At 44.2% G+C, this 19029-nt stretch overlaps 1 protein-coding gene and 1 long non-coding RNA gene across 4 annotated transcripts; one reads left to right on the forward strand and one right to left on the reverse strand.

The window, feature by feature from the left end:
* Positions 1-5211: 5211 nt before the first annotated feature.
* Positions 5212-8214, reverse strand: HSBP1 (heat shock factor binding protein 1). The gene is made up of 4 exons (XM_082318982.1): positions 8102-8214; positions 7218-7284; positions 6908-7027; positions 5212-5469 (listed from the first exon to the last, which is right to left on the reverse strand). The coding sequence occupies exons 1-3, from the start codon at positions 8144-8146 to the stop codon at positions 6909-6911; spliced, it is 231 nt and encodes a 76-aa protein (XP_082175108.1). The 5' UTR covers positions 8147-8214; the 3' UTR covers positions 5212-5469; position 6908.
* A 108-nt stretch (positions 8215-8322) lies between these two features.
* On the forward strand, positions 8323-18441 carry LOC309594342. Of its 3 annotated transcripts, none has more exons than XR_014229017.1 (3): positions 8323-8464; positions 13471-13635; positions 17466-18441. It is a non-coding gene; the product is annotated as an uncharacterized lncRNA (long non-coding RNA). The 3 variants fall into 3 exon arrangements; XR_014229018.1 differs by lacking the exon at positions 8323-8464 and adding an exon at positions 8507-8900; XR_014229019.1 differs by lacking the exon at positions 8323-8464 and adding an exon at positions 11286-11350.
* Positions 18442-19029: the final 588 nt, after the last annotated feature.

Here is a 19029-nt window from a genome sequence, read left to right on the forward strand (position 1 = left end):
TCCTGTGTTGCTCCTAGGGAACTGATATTTCTATGCCAGTGGACAGAGAACAGCTGAATTCAGTGATGTCCTCCGGTGTGGTGGTGCAGGTTAAAATGCAAAAGGCTTCCCTAATATGCTCTAAAGAGACAGGGATCTGGTCTTCAAAACCAAGCACATCTGCAACAGAAATAAGTGCAATATTTATTAGAGCTGTGTGGGAATACGAAACTTTTATCCGTTGGGAAATTCATATTCTTAGAGAAGGAGGAATTGAACTGAGGAGGAACGTTTTAAGTAGAAACTGAGGTGCCCTGCAAGTGAATTACTTTGAGCCCGAGCAACTGGAAATGTCAGCCGGCAGAACACCGGGGAGGTCTTTGTCAGTAATCCACCTCACCGGAGCTGACCGTGTTCCTGCGTGCCGTGAGATGGCACTTGGACAAACATTTCTCCACTTGACACCAGCATATAACAGAACGCTATGCTGCACCAAAATTTGGGATGCCTTTTGCCGAAGACAAGCAGACTATGCAGCATGGGTTTTTTTTTTCTGATTTAAACTCTTAAGGGAATTCAGATGTGGAGGAGCAGATCCTTATTTTGCAAGTACACCTGCCCGCCTGCCTGTTTTGGGAAACAGGCAAGTGCTACATAGTCTGTCTCAAGTGTTTTTTGCAGGTCGCTTACGCAGGATTTAAATCTAAGGCCTGGCTCAGCCATTGATCTTCTGTGAAGCCTTAAGTAATTTGTCTCATCTCTTCTGCCTCCACTTTTCAGGTAGCTCCCTGCCTGTTGTCTCCATTTTGCCCTTAAAAGGATAGATTATTTTGCTGTATTTCCCATATCTGTACGGGGGCTTGCACGAAAGGGTGACGGGCCTTCCATCCCGACGTGTCGTACTAACACCTCTGAACATGAGACCTGAGAAACACTTAACTCCATTGCTTCTCCAGTTGCTATTTTGAACAGGGTTTAATCTCTTGAGCCGGGAGCGTATATTCTACAGCTTTGTGAACTGAAGAAATTTTTACATACGTGTATAACTACAAGAGCTTCATAAATAAAAATGTCAGGTCTGTAGCAAAATGACATAAAAGAACAGTTTTCTATTGATACATGTGCATTTTTCAGAGAGACGATACCTGTTTAACCATTCTTATCTCGGAGTGCTCATAAGATGTAAAGTCTCTATTCCCATGCTTTATTTTCCTAATGATCTAATTTCATTAACTCTACATCGGAATCAGAAAAAAAGTCTCAGCGAGCATCAGGTCTTTTCAAAACACCGTAAGGCTTAAAGCTCAGGAAGGGATTTGTGTATCCTATTAATTTTCTTAATTGTAAACAAAGCCTCAGCATCCTGTGTAATAACCACATTTCAAAGCAGCATGTGGCTCGTTAAAGTCCTAACATCTGAACTTGTACATTAAAGGTAACCAAATAATTAATCTGAGCAGTGTTCCTTCTATTAGTGAGAGCGTGCCCACTAGAAGGCAGTGTCTGCTAGAGACTTATAATCTCGAGGAAAAGAAAAAGCTTCATTAAATAATTCTGCGTGAATACCTCCAGAAAAACGGCAGATAGATGTCATTTTAGAGAGAAGATGGACAGTGTCTCTGGCCTGGGTTACAGGGGTTTCACAGCAAAACCATACAGAATCAAAATTCTTTTCTTTTTGAAAGCACAGGGTCAAATGTATTTACGTATGAAGTAATGATTTTCATGAGCTTTCAAGTTTGGAGGAGGAACGCGTGAGCGACTTCAGCATTCCCCCAGGGTTTGGAAGACAGGCGGGTTAGGTCTCGTACTGATTTCCACAGTAACCTCAGGCAAACCGATTCCCCGTGCCTCATTCATCGAAGGAAGGGAACCAACAGTACTTCATGGGGAGTGGTGAGATAATAAGCGTAGAGGAGGCCAGATAACATGAATTTGCACAAATATTCCACGTCGCCACTGCCAACAAAGATTGTGAGAATTGCAAGATGGAGTCCAAGCAATTTCTCATGAGCTCCATCCCAAGGCAGGCGGCAATGCAGGCAGCAATGCAGGCGGCAATGCAGGCAGCAATGCAGGCAACAGGAGGTGCAGGCACCTGGGAGAGCTGGGCTCAGCTCAGGGGAAGGAGGCTTCGAAACGATGGCGAAGCAGACGGCGAGTGCTGTAGTTCAGTGTGTCTCTCTGGCCTGCAACCAGCTTCGTTTAGTGCACGGACCAGGCGGTGTTAGGGGGAGAGCTATCTGTGCGCTGGCTTATTTACCGTACGTTGTCATTAGGGCAGCGATGAAATGAAAAATCCTCTTAAGGAAACTATAATTCTGGATCGCTTATCCAGTGGGCCTAAGTGTTTCCAAACATGGATTTACTATAACACCGTTCCTCTGCACTGAGAGAGTATTGTTCCTGCTATAAAGATAGGAATTAAGACACCAGATGAGACGAGACAGGAGTTTCAAATTTATTTCTGTTGCCCACTGTAAAAGACATAGGCCACACACCTCCTGCGATCTTCAGCCTGCAGGACCCATAGGCTCTACGTGTTCTGTGTAATTCCGTACCTCATGCTCACTTCCAAAAAGTCGCTTTGCTGTCCCCTTACTTGGTGCTGGAGCTAGGACGGGACAGAACGAAGGAAGCGGCAAGTCAAGAGAGCGCATTCCCCATCCGTCTCCCCTCCTCCCCGATGGCACCGATTGCACGGAAACCCTTTCCCCTCTGGCAGCCCCCGGCGCTCGCCCACAGAGCCGGGCGCCCCATCCTGCTGCCGCTGCTCTGCCTACGAGTTACGGCAGGTCTGCTCCCAGCTGCACCCGCGCTGAACCGCAAGCTGGGAAAGGCGGCATCCGCCCCGCCTGCTCGTACGAGGAGATCAGAGCAGGGTGCATTTCATCCGTGACTCGGTGTGGAAATAAACCGCAGGAGGTAAATACGCCGATGATAAAACCCAAGCGTATGTTACCATGATGACAGGTAGCAGAAAATTTCTCTTAAAGTAGGAAGTGCTTATATAGACTTTGGCATAGAGATAACTAAAAAACGCAAGCGGCGGTCCCTCAGCAGAACCCAGCGCTACACAGGGTGGTTTAAATGAATATATGGAACAGCTTGCTTCATAGTCCGACAGGGAAGACAGTCCCGATTCAAGAGCTTGGTCCTCAGACTTTTTTTTCTTTGCAAGTGAGGCAGCGCAGTGGAAAGGACAAATACTTGTCAGGTAAGATGGGAACCAGCATATTGCGAAAAAAACCCAAGGACACTATTATTTTGTAAAGTGTTATCAAATGCCTATAAAGTAACGCTTAAGAACAGTCATCTTCTGCCTTGCTTTGTGTATTAAACTATCTGCACTTTAGCAAACTGTGGCCAAAAGGGATTCTACTTTGGCTTGCACGTGCTGTTTACGCATAGAAGCTCTGTTGCTGGTTCTGAGTAAGAATAAAATGCGTTTCTCAAAAATATGCAGTATTTAAAGAGCTACAAGTAATGCCTTTCTGTCGGAAAGGCTTGTTTTGAATTGAATTATTACTTTTCGACATCAGATAAGCGTTGACTTTATGAGGGAAAACTGTCCCTACTGAAAAGTGTTCAGAATCTTTCCAATGACTTGAAGAATCCGGCTTCTTCGTAAAGCTGAAGTAATTTCCCAGTCAGTTATTCTGACACAATGAACTTCAGGAAAGCAGGCCTGCTGCTGCTGGAGATAGCATAGTGCAGGCAAATTCAAGAATGACCATTTCTCCCACAGGAAGAAGGCGGCCAGATGAGAATTGATAGTTGTATAAACATCATACAAAATGATCCTCCACTTTCATATACTTTGCTATCAACTCGGTCTATATTGTCATTACCTAGTGAAATCCAGATTTGACAGGGCATGGATCGCGCTCACCCGTTTATTATCCAGAACACACCTATATTCGAGACTCTATTCTGCCAGCAGCAGCTGTGCTGAAGTCTTTCTATAACTTGTAACTAAATACAATCTCACATATGATGATATACTTATGCTAGATTTTGCTTTAATGTATATGACCTGAGTATTTGTTACCACGTAATCATTTATTAGATTCTTTAAATGACATTACAAAGAGCCTAAGGCTGGTATTACAAGGTATATTGATACATTTCCTATGTTCACAAAATTCCCCTATTATTATGAGCTTTTATTACAATTTCCCCTCGGTTTTGAAAAATGACCTGTCATATTGCCTTCATAATGCACAGGTGCTAATCTGGTGGCGTTCAAAGAGCAGTCTTAAGTGCGGTCACATATAACTGCTGACTGCCACTTGTGCTTTTTGAAATTTGTATTTCAAGCTGGAGGAGCATCGCAATGATTGTCAGTAATAGCCGACATCGGTCATTTTTCTTCACAAGTGACATAGTACAGACTCTTCTAAATACACTTTTCATCGCCAAAATACTCTAATGTAATCCGTTAAACTCCAGGCCCATAAACGTGGATATGATTATAAAAGCAAACACCTTTCTAAACCAAATATTTTGAAGAGTTCCGGCCAGTTGTTATTCAAAGAGAAGCAAGGCTTTACAATTCTAACTGGGTTCTCTCCTTTTTTGTTACTCAATATATCATTGCTTTGTTAGCAAACTGTTTCGTATGACGAGCCAGTGACTTAAACTGAAAGACCCCATACAGACGCTCCCGCAATCCCATCCCTATTCTGCCCAGTATCATGGTTTTAATCAGAATTATTGTTCAAAGGTAACGCTAAATGACACAGTCACTTTCAAAGTAGAGCTTTACCCTGTTAAAAAACTTAAATCCCATAGCGTGATTTTTCATAGTTTATAGTTCCTTGTCTGTCTAAATAGAACAGATTTGAATGGCAGTGGTCGCTCAGCTGTGTACAGCTGTCTCTAATGGTACATCTCTATGGCTGGTTTATGTTCTAGGAGCGCACAGGTAAGGTAATGCCGGGAGCAGGAGACACGACTTCCACCTTCAGGGTCTTACGTTTCCCAAATCACCGTATTACATTTATGAGAAAACAACACATAGTCCTCAACTAGTTGAGTGACTGACGCTTAGAGCTAAGATTAATGCTAAGTTTCAATCTTCTGCTTCACTCCACAAAGTTACGCAGGACAAGTTAAGGTTTCCATCTGATGGGAGTCACTAGATGTTTAGCTATCAAAAATGAAATGTCTAAAAAAGTATAGGAAAGAGAAAAAAGTGACTTCACAAAAAAATACACCCAGTAGTTGAGATCCGTAAGACCTGTGTTTTAATAACACAACTAATTGATCCTCATAACAAGAATTCAAAAAGTGAAATTACAGTACACAAATCAAAATATAAACTAACCTATCCCTAACTATACAATATACATTAGGAATGCAAGCTCTGTAACAATATAAAAATGCTTTTACACACAGTAGTTGCAAAAAGCTGTTCTGTAATTCCAAGGATTTGTAGAAAAAAAAAAAAAAGTCGTCTTCCAGGATTCATCTTAAGTTATTGGCAACCTGTTGGGGAAAAATAATTAAAAAAAAAATATATTACTGAGAAGAATTAAGAGAATCATGCTCATCAGAAATTGTCATTTGTGGGGTTCAGGCACTGGGGGCAATGAAGCCCATAATAATTTGTATTTCTGTTAAAGTATCACAAAGAATAGGTACCTTAACAGGCAAGACGCATACCTGTTTCAAACACACATGCCTATTATACGGGCTGCATAGTATTCTAGACGTCACCTCAGAATTTGAAGCCTAAGGGAGGCTGAGACATGTCTTACTTAGCCACCTTAAACAAAACCAGTTAATTAACATGATACATCTAGTAGTTTATTTACCAGGTGCCTTCCATGGATTACAAAAATCAAATTCTATACAAACTGAAGTGAAATCTTAGTGCTTATATATTATAATTAAGCACCACAACCCCGCCCTTGTTTATGCTGTAACAGTTTTGGCACTCTTGCATTGCCCACATCTTCTCAAATGCCTTTAGCAATGGCTGTAAATGCCGCGTGTGGTGCTACCTGATCACCTGAATTTATTTACGTTTTGGCACTAGATTTTGAACTGCTGCTTGCCAAGTGGATGAGACATCTACTTCTCCAATGCTTTTGTGTAACATAGGGGCAGGTTATCAATTAAGAAATTATGTAAGACAAATACATAATATCATCACATTTATCTTGCAATAAGAAATTTCTTTTTCCAGGGAGCTTTGCCCTAGAATATGCCTTGCCTCCTGTCTGAGCATTGTCTCACACTGTCCGAGTCAGGACCCGCTGCTTCGCAGTGGTACGTGCGAGTCACGTACTCCCAGCAAGCTCCTGACGTACGCAGGAGGGACCTAGAGCTGATCGGCAGCAACTCACTCGCTAGCCCCCGTGCGCAGCGGCAAGCCTGCAGTCTTTAGGAGCTCAGCGGGTGCTGAAGCCTACAGGATGCAGCGGAAGACGGAAGAGCAGCAGCACGCTCACGCTAGCCTTCTAGCTATGGAAATCGGAGCGGATGTTGGTAATGTGCATGAGCCTTTTCAGAAGGCTCCAATATGACGAAGGAAGGGAAGCGAACAGCTCGTGTTGCTACCGGTATTTTCTCCCCCTCTTCTCCTTCCCATGTGGCAAAGAGAGTCCTTCCAGTCCTTACTAAGAGTACCAGAGTGACTGTGTAACAGAGGACGAGTACAGCTATTGCACTTCCTCAAAACTAACTAGACATGAAGAAAGTAACTCTCCTCCCAGCACTGGTGAGGAAAACATCCTTGGGGAAGAGGCTACTAGGAGCCTGCTGAGAGCTTCTTAAAACTTCTTGTATTGTAATGTACAGAGCTGCTCTGCACGAATTTCAGACTACCTCACAAATCAAAGGAAAAAGTCCATCTACTTTAGAGTCAGTAATTTCAAGAGACCTGAGGATTTGTTTCAAGGCTAGCAAGCAACTGTCTCACTTTAGCTCTTGTTAGTAGCAGGGGTCTTGTTCTCGCCTTCCAGTTCTTCCACTCCTGCTTGCGTCATGAGGTCTGCTATGTTCTTCTCCAGGTCATCTATGCGACAGCTCATGTCATCAAGTTCAAAGGAGTTAAGGAATATGATTGCAATCCAGTAGTGGTCGGGGTTTTTTGTTTGTTTTTTATTACAGCTTTGCTCAAACTCTTATGGTCACTTTAAATTTATCTTACAAATCCCACCGGCAAATATACTTTAAAATACTTGTGCATCTGCAGCGTATAGCACCTATCTGACTTTAGAAAAGGATATTTCTTCCAATTATTTGGTCAGACATGGTTTGAAATTTGTCCTGCATTTGCTGAAGCAATGTCTGCACCTAATAGAAAGGAAAAAAAGAAGTCAGCTTTCACTAAAGAGATTGCTACAGTATTTAATCTCGTGTAATAAAGCAAGTACAATGTCTTCTTCCGTTGTTGAGCTCAACTGTGCACAAACTCTGCAATATAATTCCGTATTTAAGTATCATATTTTTACATATATATGAATATACACGCAGGAGAACTGAGGCCCACAGTAAACAATTTTAACACCTAGAAAATGCCTGCGTTGCACAACCAGGACTAAACCCACCCTATGCCAATCACACGATGACACGTTTGATGGCAGAGTAGCAGTCTTTCTCTCCACATTTCCAAACCCTCGCTCTTAACCATACCCCTCCCAGACACAGAGAACTGCTCCTTGCGCAAGGAGCCCCAGCTGCCAGCGCGGCCAGGCCGGCCTGGCAGCGGCACTGGCGGAGCACTTCAGGTAAGCGAGTGGCTTCGGTGCTGCGATGGCGAACACGACTGCAGCTGCGCCCCGACCTCAGCCGCCCCCGGGGGACGCGGCAGAAACAACGCCGCAGTGGAGGCGGTTTGCCCTAACACCCGGGAAAAAAGGCCCAGGCAGCAGCACAAGCCCAGCAGCCCCTCCGGCAGCGCGCAGCCGCGGGTCGCCCGCGCTCGGCCGCGCCGGGCCCCAGGAGGTAACGCCAGGGCCGGCGAACGGGGCGAGGCCGGCGGCCTCTACCCGCTCCTGCGGGGGCCTCTCCTCAGGGAGGCGGCGGCCCGCCCGCCCCGCGCTCGGCGGCCGCCCCGGGGCGGCGCCCCCCGCTCCCCCCGAGGCGGTGGACCCGGCCCCGGCGGCCTCACCACGGCGGTGAGGTCCTGCACCGTCTTCGGGTCGGTCTCGGCCATGGTCGGCTCGGCGGGCGCCCGGATCCCGGCTCCGGTCTCCACAACAGCGGCGCTTCCGGGCCGCGCCCGGCGACTTCCGCCTCCGCCAGCTCTCGCGAGAGGCGGCGGGGCGCGGGGCATGCTGGGAAGTGTAGTCCGCGCCGCCCCGCGGCCTGCGGGGCAGGGAGGGCCGGGGAGGCGGGCGGGGGCCGGGAACACCCGCCGAAGGCCCCGCCTCCAGGCCGCCCTTGCCAGGCTGCCCTCGGCACTGGGGGCCGTGGACTCCGGCCTCTTCCCCTTCGCGGCCGTCGTCGCCCCGCCGGCAGCAGGCTGTGAAAAGTAAGGGGCTTGTGGGCCTCCCCCATAGATGCTGCCTCGGCGGAGGCGGCGAGGTCTGGTATAGACAGAGCCCCGGCAGAGCTGCGTGGGAAGGGCAGGCATTAAAACATCTTAACCCATCTTTTTTTTCCCCCAGAGCACTAAGCTTCCATGTAATCTTACACTTAGAATAAAAGCTTTCCTCACAGTGAGCTTTAATAGCTTCACTTATGCTCTTAAAAAATAACTTTGCAAGCTGGGGAAGATCACAAATGTATTCTTCTCGACTGAGGAAGGGTGCTGCCTGAGGAGGCCCTCTCCCTTTTTATCGTTTAATGTGAAAGGGAACGAGGAGTTCAGGCCGGCCAGCAAACGCGTGCAGGTGACCTGGCTTCGGAAGGGGCTCGCCGCAGGAAGGGCGGCATTAGGGATTAGCGCCGGCGGTCGGGAGCGTTGTGTAAGTGGATTGATGATTAGAGGGAATACGTTATTGTGGCATATTGTCTGCATGAAAGAAAGTACAAATAACACGCTTGCGCGCATTAGATTAAATTCATGTCTGCTACGGATTAGTGACATGGTCTTTAAGATCCTGTAAAGCTTCGTAGGCTGGATTTTCGCAGTAGGGATGGACGCGGGATAAGCATTTTCTAAGTGTAAGGTTGTAGGCTTTTTAGGCCCAAACTATTCATTTGTAGTTTTCGTTTGTGAGGTGAGTCGGTGTTTACATGGCTTGGTTATTGTGTACTGAGAGAAGATGGAAACTGCAGTTAACAAAAACATTGAATATGAATTTGTAAATGCTGTGCATTTCCCATTAGCAGCAGCTGATTCTCAAATGTCTCATTCCACCTGAAAGCCAGTACAACATGCCGACGCGCGCTGCCGTGTCCCCTAGCTGGTAACACGTGAGATGCAGGGCGTTTGCATTATTAATGTGCCTTTTGGAGCACTGCAGTAGTAATAAAAAAACTACATAGTCCCAGTTTGGGGAAATTTTGTTGTCTGTTTAAAAGCAAATATGGATTCTAGTTCTGAAAAATGCGAAGAAATTAACTCCTGTTTATTTGTTTGATGTGTTTGCGAAAGGTGGTTGTTTTTATAACTTTTATTTTGAATCACATAACCTATTGTTTTGAAAAGGTGCTCGTATCTGGTCCCTTGGTGCACATCAAAGTGCAGATCTCTCGGCTCCCCCGAACGCTGGTGCGAGCCACGTGGCGGGCAGCGGTGCTTGCAGGGTCGGGCTGTGGCTGCTGCCTGCCCGCTCCAGACCCCGAAGGAGGTGGCACAGCAGTGTCTGTCCGGGGACCGTGTCTTCCCCAGCGCGCGTTTGAAGATAAAACTGTACAGGGAGACGATGCGGTGCTCCCTGGCCTGGACACTCTCCCGTTTGTTGCTTGGTCAGGCAATTGTGGCTTTCTGCAGTGAGTCCAGTAGATGCAAACAGTGGGGAGAGACACGCACAGAGCCAGACAGGTCTGACGTATGCTTGTGTCTTCTTGCTCCGAGCTGAGGGTGATCTTTATTCTATTACATGTTCTTCTGGTAAAACTAAATTGCTGCGTCCCGTTATCTTTGTACTATTTGCTGTTCTTAGGTAGTGCAGAAAAGGGGGGAGCTCTCAGGAAGCTGCTTGACATCTCAAGCTACTGGAGGCCATTTCTGTCTCTTCTAGCCTCCTGACCGGGGTGTCAAGACTACAGCCTGTAGCCAGACACCTACCAGGAGAAGACATACGGTCCAAGGCCCACTTCCTGCAGCAGTACTCCAGGAGTTTCAGCAGGTGACAGTGCACATGCCTTTATTGGTTCTCCATCATTTAACAGGAAAAAATATGGATTGGCCTGATTCTCCAGCTTTTTTCTTGTAGATAGTTTTGTTGCAGCTTGACCTTGAGAATGAGATGTTACAGATTTGACTTCATCACTTTGTGACCATATGTGGTGGGTTGACCCTGGCTGGACGCCAGATGCCCTCCAAAGCCGCTCTATCGCTCCTCCTTCCTCAGCTGGACAGGGGAGAGAAAATACAACGAAAGGCTCCTGGGTTGAGATAAGGGCAGGGAGAGATCATTCACCGATTACCATCACAGGCAAAACAGACTCAACTTGGGGAAATCAGTTTAATTTATTACCAATCAAATCAGAGAAGGATGATGAGAAAATAAAACGAAATCTTAAAAACACCTTCCCCCCACCCCTCCCTTCTTCCTGGGCTTATCTTTATTCGCAAATTGTCTACCTCCTCCCTGCCAGTGGCACAGGGGGACTGGGAATGGGGGCTGCGGTCAGTTCATCACACCTTGTCTCTGTCGCTCCTTCCTCCTCAGGGGGAGGACTCCTCACACTCTCCCCTGCTCCAGTGTGGGGTCCCTCCCACGGGAGACAGTCCTCCATGGACTTCTTCATTGTGAGTCCTTCCCACGGGCTGCAGTTCTTCATGAACTGCTCCAGCATGGGTCCCTTACACAGCATGCAGTCCTTCAGGAACAGACCGCTGCAGCGTGGGTCCCCCATGGGATCACAGGTCCTGCCAGGAGCCTGCTCCAGCGCGGGCTTCCCACGGGGTCACAGCCTCCTTTGGGCATCCCTCTGCTCTGGCGTGGGGTCCTCCACGGGCTGCAGGTGGAGATCTGCTCCCGTTAACCTCCATGGGCTGCAGGGGGACAGCCTGCCTCACCATGGTCTTCCCCACAGGCTGCAGGGGAATCTCTGCTCTGGTGCCTGGAGCACCTCCTCCTCCTCCTTCCTCACTGCCCTTGGTGTCTGCAGAGCTGTTCCTCTCATATATTCTCGCTCCTCTCTTTGACTGTGGTTGCCCAGGATTCTTCTCCCCCCTTCTTAAATATGTTATCCCAGAGGCGCTACCACCATCGCCGATGGGCTCGGCCATGGCCAGCAGCAGGTACGTATCGGAGCCGGCTGGCATTGGCTCTGTCAGACATAGGGGAAGCTTCTGGCATCTTCTCAGAGCAGCCATCCCTGTAGCCCCTGCGCTACCAAAACCTTGCCACACAAACCCCATACAGCATACAGTTACCAATTGTGGCAAGTTAGGTGGGGCACTTCATAGATTCAGGTGGTGCCTCCTCTAGCTCGGACATCCCAGTACCATGTTCCATCTTAGGGTATGGACAAACCTAGATGGTCTTGACACATCACTTAAAATGTGTGTCCACTAAACTGGTGTAACAGTCCTTGCTATGCAGGGAGTCAGATCAGATTAACAAAACGATTCCTTAGGCCATTAAGGTTTTGGTTAAGTGTCAAATGGCTGCACGCTTGTTCTCATAACTTTAGGAATTTTTTTTCCTGTCAGGATAAAACTTTTTCGTTATTCATTTGCTTCCTAGCATGGCATAGTTAAACAATGACTACAAATGTGCAGGGTTTTCTCTCCTGTTTGAGACTGGACTGAAAGAAAATGCTATGCAAGGAGGACTGGTAGGATTAATGGTCCTTTCACAGTAGTGTTCAGAGATTACTAAAATGAATGGAGCTGTAGAAGGCTGAATTCTCTTGCTAGGTTTTTACTCACAACGTCTTAATTTAAAGTATACAGAGAAGGAGGACCTTAAAAATTTACAAAGAGCCTGTTCTTTTCTTTAAAATCAAGGGAAATTTACAAAGATTAATTTAAAAACAGTTAATGAAACCTCTCTAAAATGCGGGGATATGTAATTCCAAAGCGGAATGGTTGGACCTCGTATAGCAGTAAGTCATGGGCAGGCTTTGTACAAAAGCAGGCACGCTTTCCGTTTTCCAGAGGACTCAAAATGAACTCTGCCTTTGTGGAAGCATGATAGACGTTTCTGGCACGGGCGGCTTTAGGTCTGACTCAGTCCCTGTTTCCTTTGGTGACGTAGGATTAGGGCTCAATATAATTCTCATCAAGTAACCACTTGAAAAAAAGCCTGTTAATTTAACAGCTTATTTTTTGTGCCAGTTGATGCCAAAATCACCTGAAGTAGTTAATGCTGCAGAACTAATTGTATATTTGTTGTTAGCCTCCTTTCCAGTAATCGTAACACAGGGACTGGGAGGCATCTAATGAAATGTAAGTTTAAAAAGGCAGAATAAAATTTCCCAAAGGCAATTTTTGCAAAGCCAGATGTTTTTGCAAAAGACCCTGTTCTTACCAAAAACACTGTTATGCATTCTGTAATGACCTCAAAGAGTTGTGGTCTTATATTTACGTTTTTTAAATAGCAGCTCTTCCAGAGGAATGTGTTCCTGGTAGAATTCTGGTGCATTAGCTCAGTGGTAACAGTTTAGAAAACATTATATTATTGTGTCTGTGTGTGCTGTGAGGCAATAAATAGCAACTATACTTTAATTGCTTTGACCATCAGATCTTGTTTGGGCTGCCTGATGACTTTCAGATAATTGTGGTAGTTCTGAGTATTATTCGCACAATGACTGTGCACTCAGACTGTCGCAACTATTCTTGCCTGCTCCCTCGTTTCAGTGTGCTGAGTTTGTGGACCTTTAGATGCTCAGAACAGAAAACCACAGATATATTTTTTGTATTTGAGCCAAAGACTTATGATGAAATCTTGAGAATGAAATTTTAATATTTCAATTGCAGCCTGAGTTGCTCGTGGCAGAAATTATTGAGAGAACATAAAAATATAACAAATAGAACTCATTCATTACTTCCAGAGGAATAACACTCCTTAGAGGCTGTCAAATGTACATGAAGTCAGGACATATTAAACAAAGAACTGTACTTGGCAAACAACTGTCAAGGGAGAAGTAAACCTTCAGTATCATGACTTGTGAATATTTGACTGGATAAAGTACAAATTATGGAAGGAGCATAAACAGGTCTAGAATAAATGTGAAAGCGATTTGTATTAAAATAGAAACAATTCACTGTGCTTTTTTCAGATTATTCTTCAGCAACTAAAACAAATAGCTTTTTTATGAGTAGTTTTCACATGAACTTAACTCCTGTTACAAAATGAAATTATTTTTTCTGTAGTTATTCCCTCTGGTAATTTATCCAATATTTTGTATTTTCAGTCTTTGACTACCTTGCTGTTACGTGCCATCAGAACCGATCGAGGAGTACCTCCCTGGGTGCTTCAGATCTTTTGGGCCACGTGAGGGAAGAGAAAGACAAGCAGGGACTCATGAAGAGTGGACAGATTTCATTTCAGCAAGTCAGACCAGAGGGAAGTGAGCAAGGTAAGAGATGGAGATATGAGGGATATTATCATATTTCATACATTACCCTTTCACTGTCTCATTCCTCCTCACTCTCCCACTTCAGTCTTGTACACAGACACTTCAGAATGTTACTTCCTTAGCATTGCTACTAAACGCTCTGTGACTGAGAGAAGAAAAGCTTTTGTAATCTATACTTTTCCAAAGGGAAAAGCTTGCTGATGGTCAATGACCACAGAGCCAAAAGCCCTTGCCAAAACTCCTGCTGAGGTGCTGGCAGAAGGATGTTACACTGTTCTTCCTTTAGATTTAGTAAGCTTTCCGCAGCAGAAAGCAGCAGAAACAAGGCCAAAGTGTGACAATGCATGGCAATATCGGTGGCCAATAACGGCATTGTAATTCATGGTGATGTATGTTATTGCTTACTGGCATCTCCAGGGCCAGGACAAGAGGAACTGTGCTCAAGGAACAACCTGCAAGAGGACAATGAAGAGATTATAAGATTATACTTCGTTATCTTTAGTGGAACCAATAGCTCTGTAAGGAAAAGGACAAGTCATATGTACAGAATCAGACATTTTACTAGTAGAAAAGTCAACTAAATATAGATATTCTCACTGTCGACAGGTGAGCCTTAAAAGAAACTACTAAGATATGTTCAGTGTTTGGAGATGTTGGTCAAAGAATCCGTGATCAGCACATGTATAAAAACATGGACATGGTCCACATGATCACCATCTGTACAGTTCATTTGGTAGCAGTCCATTAAATGCAATGATTAAATTCACCAAGAGAAATGCATGATTGTACAAGAGCAAAAAAGTGTAGTAACTTTATAAAGCTATTTGAATTTTGGTATTTTATATGTGGGGACATTTTAAATTAAGCATGAGAAAAGACTGCTAGATGGGAGAGGTGAGGAAGAGTGGAGCTCAAAAAGAGACTTGACTTTAAAACTGCACCTTCCAATTCTAACTCTGCCTTGGTAAAACTTTCATGAGGACCACTGCATCCAGAATCCCATTATTTCTGATGGGCATCTGCACAGGACGGAAAAATCCGTCTGTGGAATTGTTTCAGTTGAGTGCGAAAGGACCAGGAGGAATTCCTATTGAAAAGAGAAAGTCCTTATTAGTGTGAAGTTGTCTGAGCTGCTCCTTGTCTCAATGCTACTGCAGCTAAGGCAGTATGAGGAGGAAAGAAAGGGTCATACCGTGCTAACACAAAATATTGCTGGCTCCGTCTCCCTTGGGCAGTTCTAGAGATAACAGCCTCTCTGATACCCCTCTCTTTCACTGCCAGTTTCAGGTCCATCTCTGACTTGTTGCCCCTTAGCACCAAATACCAGCTAATTTTTCTGTGAAGAATCACAGAGTCCAGTGGAAGGGAATGAGCTCTCTGGATACCCAGTACCTTACGGGTAACATGTTAATGTAGAGTTATGAATCTTTCATGGTAGCTATGTGCAGTGTGGACCATGCACCAAAATGAAATATTTTCTTCTCACATGCATTGACATTTATGGCCTCTAGTGCCTGAAGACCTTCATTTTTAGAAACTTAAGTCCATTCTCTCCTTCAATAATAAGCATTCCAGAGGGCATCTCATTAAGATTCCTGAAAAGAGCAAGCATGCCACAGATATGAGGAATAATTTTGTTGTGCTAATTAAAGGTAAGTGATTGGATTTTTCAATCAAGTAATTACTAGGAACATTGGCTGAAATTTTGTGTGGCAAAAGGAGATTTGCAGTGCAGGAAGAGAGAAGTTCTTAATGGAGATTCAGTTTCTTCTCCAGGTAGTGATGCCAGTGAAATGTTTTGTACCCTGCTGGGTCTGGCTGTGGTGTAGGTGGTAGGTTGTTCATGATGCTTTTTAGTACAGATCGCTACCTCTGTTAAAGTCGCTGGTGTGCTGCTTTCAGAGGTACTTGAGTGGCTGTTGTCATCCTAACCTAGGAGTTGCAAGGCTCCATTAAGATATGGAACTTGTGTCTAGGATCATTGGAAGTAATCTGTCTTGAATTCTGGCATTTCCTGGTGATGCACCTTTAGAGCAGAGACAGATCAAGCTGTTTTGTAGATTGTACTGCAGGGAGAAGAATCGGCTTTTAACCACAAAGAGATACACTTGCGCATTAAGAGACATCTCAGTGCTTTACCTGCAAGCATTGGGTTGACATTACAGCGTTGCTGCTGAGCACTCCAGCGTGGAGGTCAAACTAACATCTGACCCACTTCAGTGAAAATTTGTTGGTTTTGAAGATGTAGCCAAACCATTTTGAACTTGACTTTGAGCATGCAGTCTGGCCGCTCATGCTCCCAAATTAAGGAAAGGATAGACAATAAGTGCTAAATAATGTATTTAGGTTTGCAGTAGTTTTTCTGAGCTAGAGGAACTGGAATTGCCCTTGGGCAGCGGGCTAGTTTACTTGCAGCTTTAAATGGAAATTATAACAAATAGAACAACTGAATGCTGCTTTTGCAGTCTTTGCATTTCGAGTCTAATCAGTCAAGCTAGGGAATTACTTGAAGGTTCACAAGGGTATAGTACAGCAAAGTTATTTTATGGTTTAACTCATAGACAGATAAGCCTGTGTCTTTACAGTTTTATCCTGTTAGTTAGCCCTGTCTACTTCTTTGCCAGAAAACCAATGTGTACTAAGAGTCTGATCCTGCACGTTACTGATAATCCACAGCTGTCACGTGGAATTGCAGGTGCTGAGCACCTCAGGACGTTGCAGGATTGAACCATGTTTCTTCTGTGTCACACAGAAGGCAGAAAAACACAGCCTGCAAAACTACAATCATTTCCTCGGGGAAGACACTGTAGGTTATAGAGTGTGCCAGACGCTAATTAAATGTTGGCCAGTTTCTGGTTTAAATACTAAAAGTGCTCTCAGACATGTTTGGGCTACAAATGAGGTGATACTATTTGTATCTTTTTTACTATTTGTAAACGGGAAAGTTTGAAGAGGAAAAAATAAATATAATAGAACATTATAATAGCAACCTCAGTAAAGGACACAAATTACATTGGTTTCCTCTTGTGTAAAAATCCTGTGTGGGGTATGGGAAGAGAAGGGCCTTGGAGGTTACGGGGGGGTTTCCATCCAATGACCGTTGAGGCTTGAGTGCTGTAAACTATATCCGAACAATGACTATAACTACATGGTACGATTATTTCACCTTTGTTTTCCTAAAAAATTGTTATCATTGTTAGAGTTTCCTGAGAGACATCAATAGTGTTATTCTCGTGTCTTCTAACTCCGTTCATGATATTTGTCATTCTATTAAAAGAGCTTCTCTGCTCTAATGATTATACATTTTTGTTTGAATTACAGCTGTTGTCTCTGTTTAATATATCTCCATGTACAACTTGTTTGCTGAAGTCCTCCTTTCTTTCCACAAAGAAAATACACTGATTTATTTCCCAGTTTTATTTTTTTGTGCACAATAATGAAATGTTTCTTTAGTTTATTTCTTGCCTTCTTCTGCATGAGTGGTTAAGTTTAGGTATGTCTTACCTTTTGAATGTTAACAATCTACCCAGAATTAGCTGAAAATTTAAAGGATGACATTTCCTTGAATATTTCTTAAAGAATTCATTGGCATTTCTGCTGCTTCGAATAGACAAAGCTGAATGTATTCAATTATAAATACTTCATGTGTGGAGGAGAATAGGTAATTATTCTCAGTGTCTGTTCCACTAAGATGTTTTTTCCCTCCGTTATTGAGTTAAAAGAAGTTTGTCAAATTAATCACAAATTTAAAACTACATATCCTAGTCTAAAATTAAGGACAGTAGAAATTTTTCCTCATTGAAATTTGAAATGTGTCTTTCCAATTCCAGCTCTATAAAGCCAGGAGAAAGGCGTTATTTGTAAACGGACGGAGGTGCCACCTGGAAAACAAATGGGCAACCGTGGAAGCTGGCAGGGAAGCCAGACCAGAAAAGGGAGCAATCACATGGATGTGCAGCCACTCTGAATAACGGGATAATTATAAAGGCTTTGCAGAATGTGCAAATCTAGAACACTGGACATCTTGGGGCAGCGATAGCCAATTCCTACCCTGGCTGAATCTGGTGTTAAATTCCTGTTGATTCCAGCGTGATCACATTTAGGTCAGCGCTGAGCTCTTTTGCAAAATCCGCCCACCAAGGAATGAATAAACCCAGCATTTGTTTGTTCGGTGTCATGATAGGAAAGGAAAGGTTTTCTAACTGCAACATCCAGGCAAATACGGATCTACATTTAGCTTCCCAAATTACTCATTAGAATGACTTCTTCATTTCCTGCCCAAACTGTGCTCCAGTGCTCTCATCACACAAAACTCTGCAGTTGTCTCATCTGTTGTAGGTAGACTGTGATATTCCCATTTATATATCTGCTTTAGTGTACACTTCTTTAAATGTTAGCAACCTTAAAAGTAATGCTTGCAGTTCCCTGTAGTTGTCCATGTGCTAAAAGAGTTTTTGACGATGGACAATAAAAAAGAATTCCTCCATGTTCATCATTCAATTTTTGGCCATGTTGTTAGCAATTCAGCGTGATGCATAAGCAATAAATACTATTTTGTGCCTCAGATCTAGACAGCTGGTTCCCCAGATTTTGTGCAGAACTGTTTTACAACCTGTTTGCTTGGCATAGGGCAGTTCCCTGCTAAATTATTCACTTTATTCTGTGGCCAACAGACTGGATGCCTGTGACATGTCAAGTGAAATTCAATCACTACATCTGATGTAAACAAACTCTCAAGACTTGTCTCTTTGAGGAACAGAGCTTTTGATAATGTGATCGTCTTCTCCCAGTCTGTCGTTAGCACTCCCAAGGGAGGCATTAATAAAGTCAAGGCAAGATCCTCATCATTTGATGCTAGTGCATTCTCTGCCCTTAGGCCAGTTTAGATCAGGTTGGGGTGAGAATGAGTATGAATCAGAAAAGGAAAAGGTAGTTTGCTCACAAGAATCCACACCCAAAACCACTGAAGTAAAAGGGATCTCTCCAGTAATCCTGGTGGGATTTGGGGCTTACATGGATCCTTCTCAACAGATAGTGGGGCAGAAGGACAGAATACATTTGTGCACATGAGCATAAATTTTTATTTTAGTAAAATATGTCTTGTTTGGGGGCAATCGCATAGGTTCTGGAGTCTGACTTTGGATTTTTGAGTCTTCAAGCTGCTGGCGCTAGACACTATCCGTATCAGTTGCCTCAGTGTGGGAGACTGATTTATTTTTTCATCCCTAGAGCCAGGGGGTAAGGAATGGGGTGGAGGGTGTACTCCTCTTGCCCCTCCTGCAGGAAGGGAAGATCGTGTGTTTAAAAAATGGCAAAATGGTACTGTAAAATTCAAGCCTTGAGATTTAGATTTCCTCAAGTTGTAAATATGGCATGGAAAGCCACGTATGTATC

Source organism: Platalea leucorodia (assembly GCF_965183815.1).
Source record: "Platalea leucorodia genome assembly, chromosome: 8".
NCBI lineage: Eukaryota > Metazoa > Chordata > Aves > Pelecaniformes > Threskiornithidae > Platalea > Platalea leucorodia.

Coding starts and splice junctions, on each gene's coding strand:
- HSBP1 (XM_082318982.1), bottom strand. CDS start 8,146: ATGGCCGAGACCGACCCGAAGACGGTGCAGGACCTCACCGCCGTG. Junction 7,285..8,101: donor TGCAGGACCTCACCGCCGTG/GTGAGGCCGCCG, acceptor CCTTTCTATTAG/GTGCAGACATTGCTTCAGCA. Junction 7,028..7,217: donor TGACCAAATAATTGGAAGAA/ATATCCTTTTCT, acceptor ACTCCTTTGAAC/TTGATGACATGAGCTGTCGC.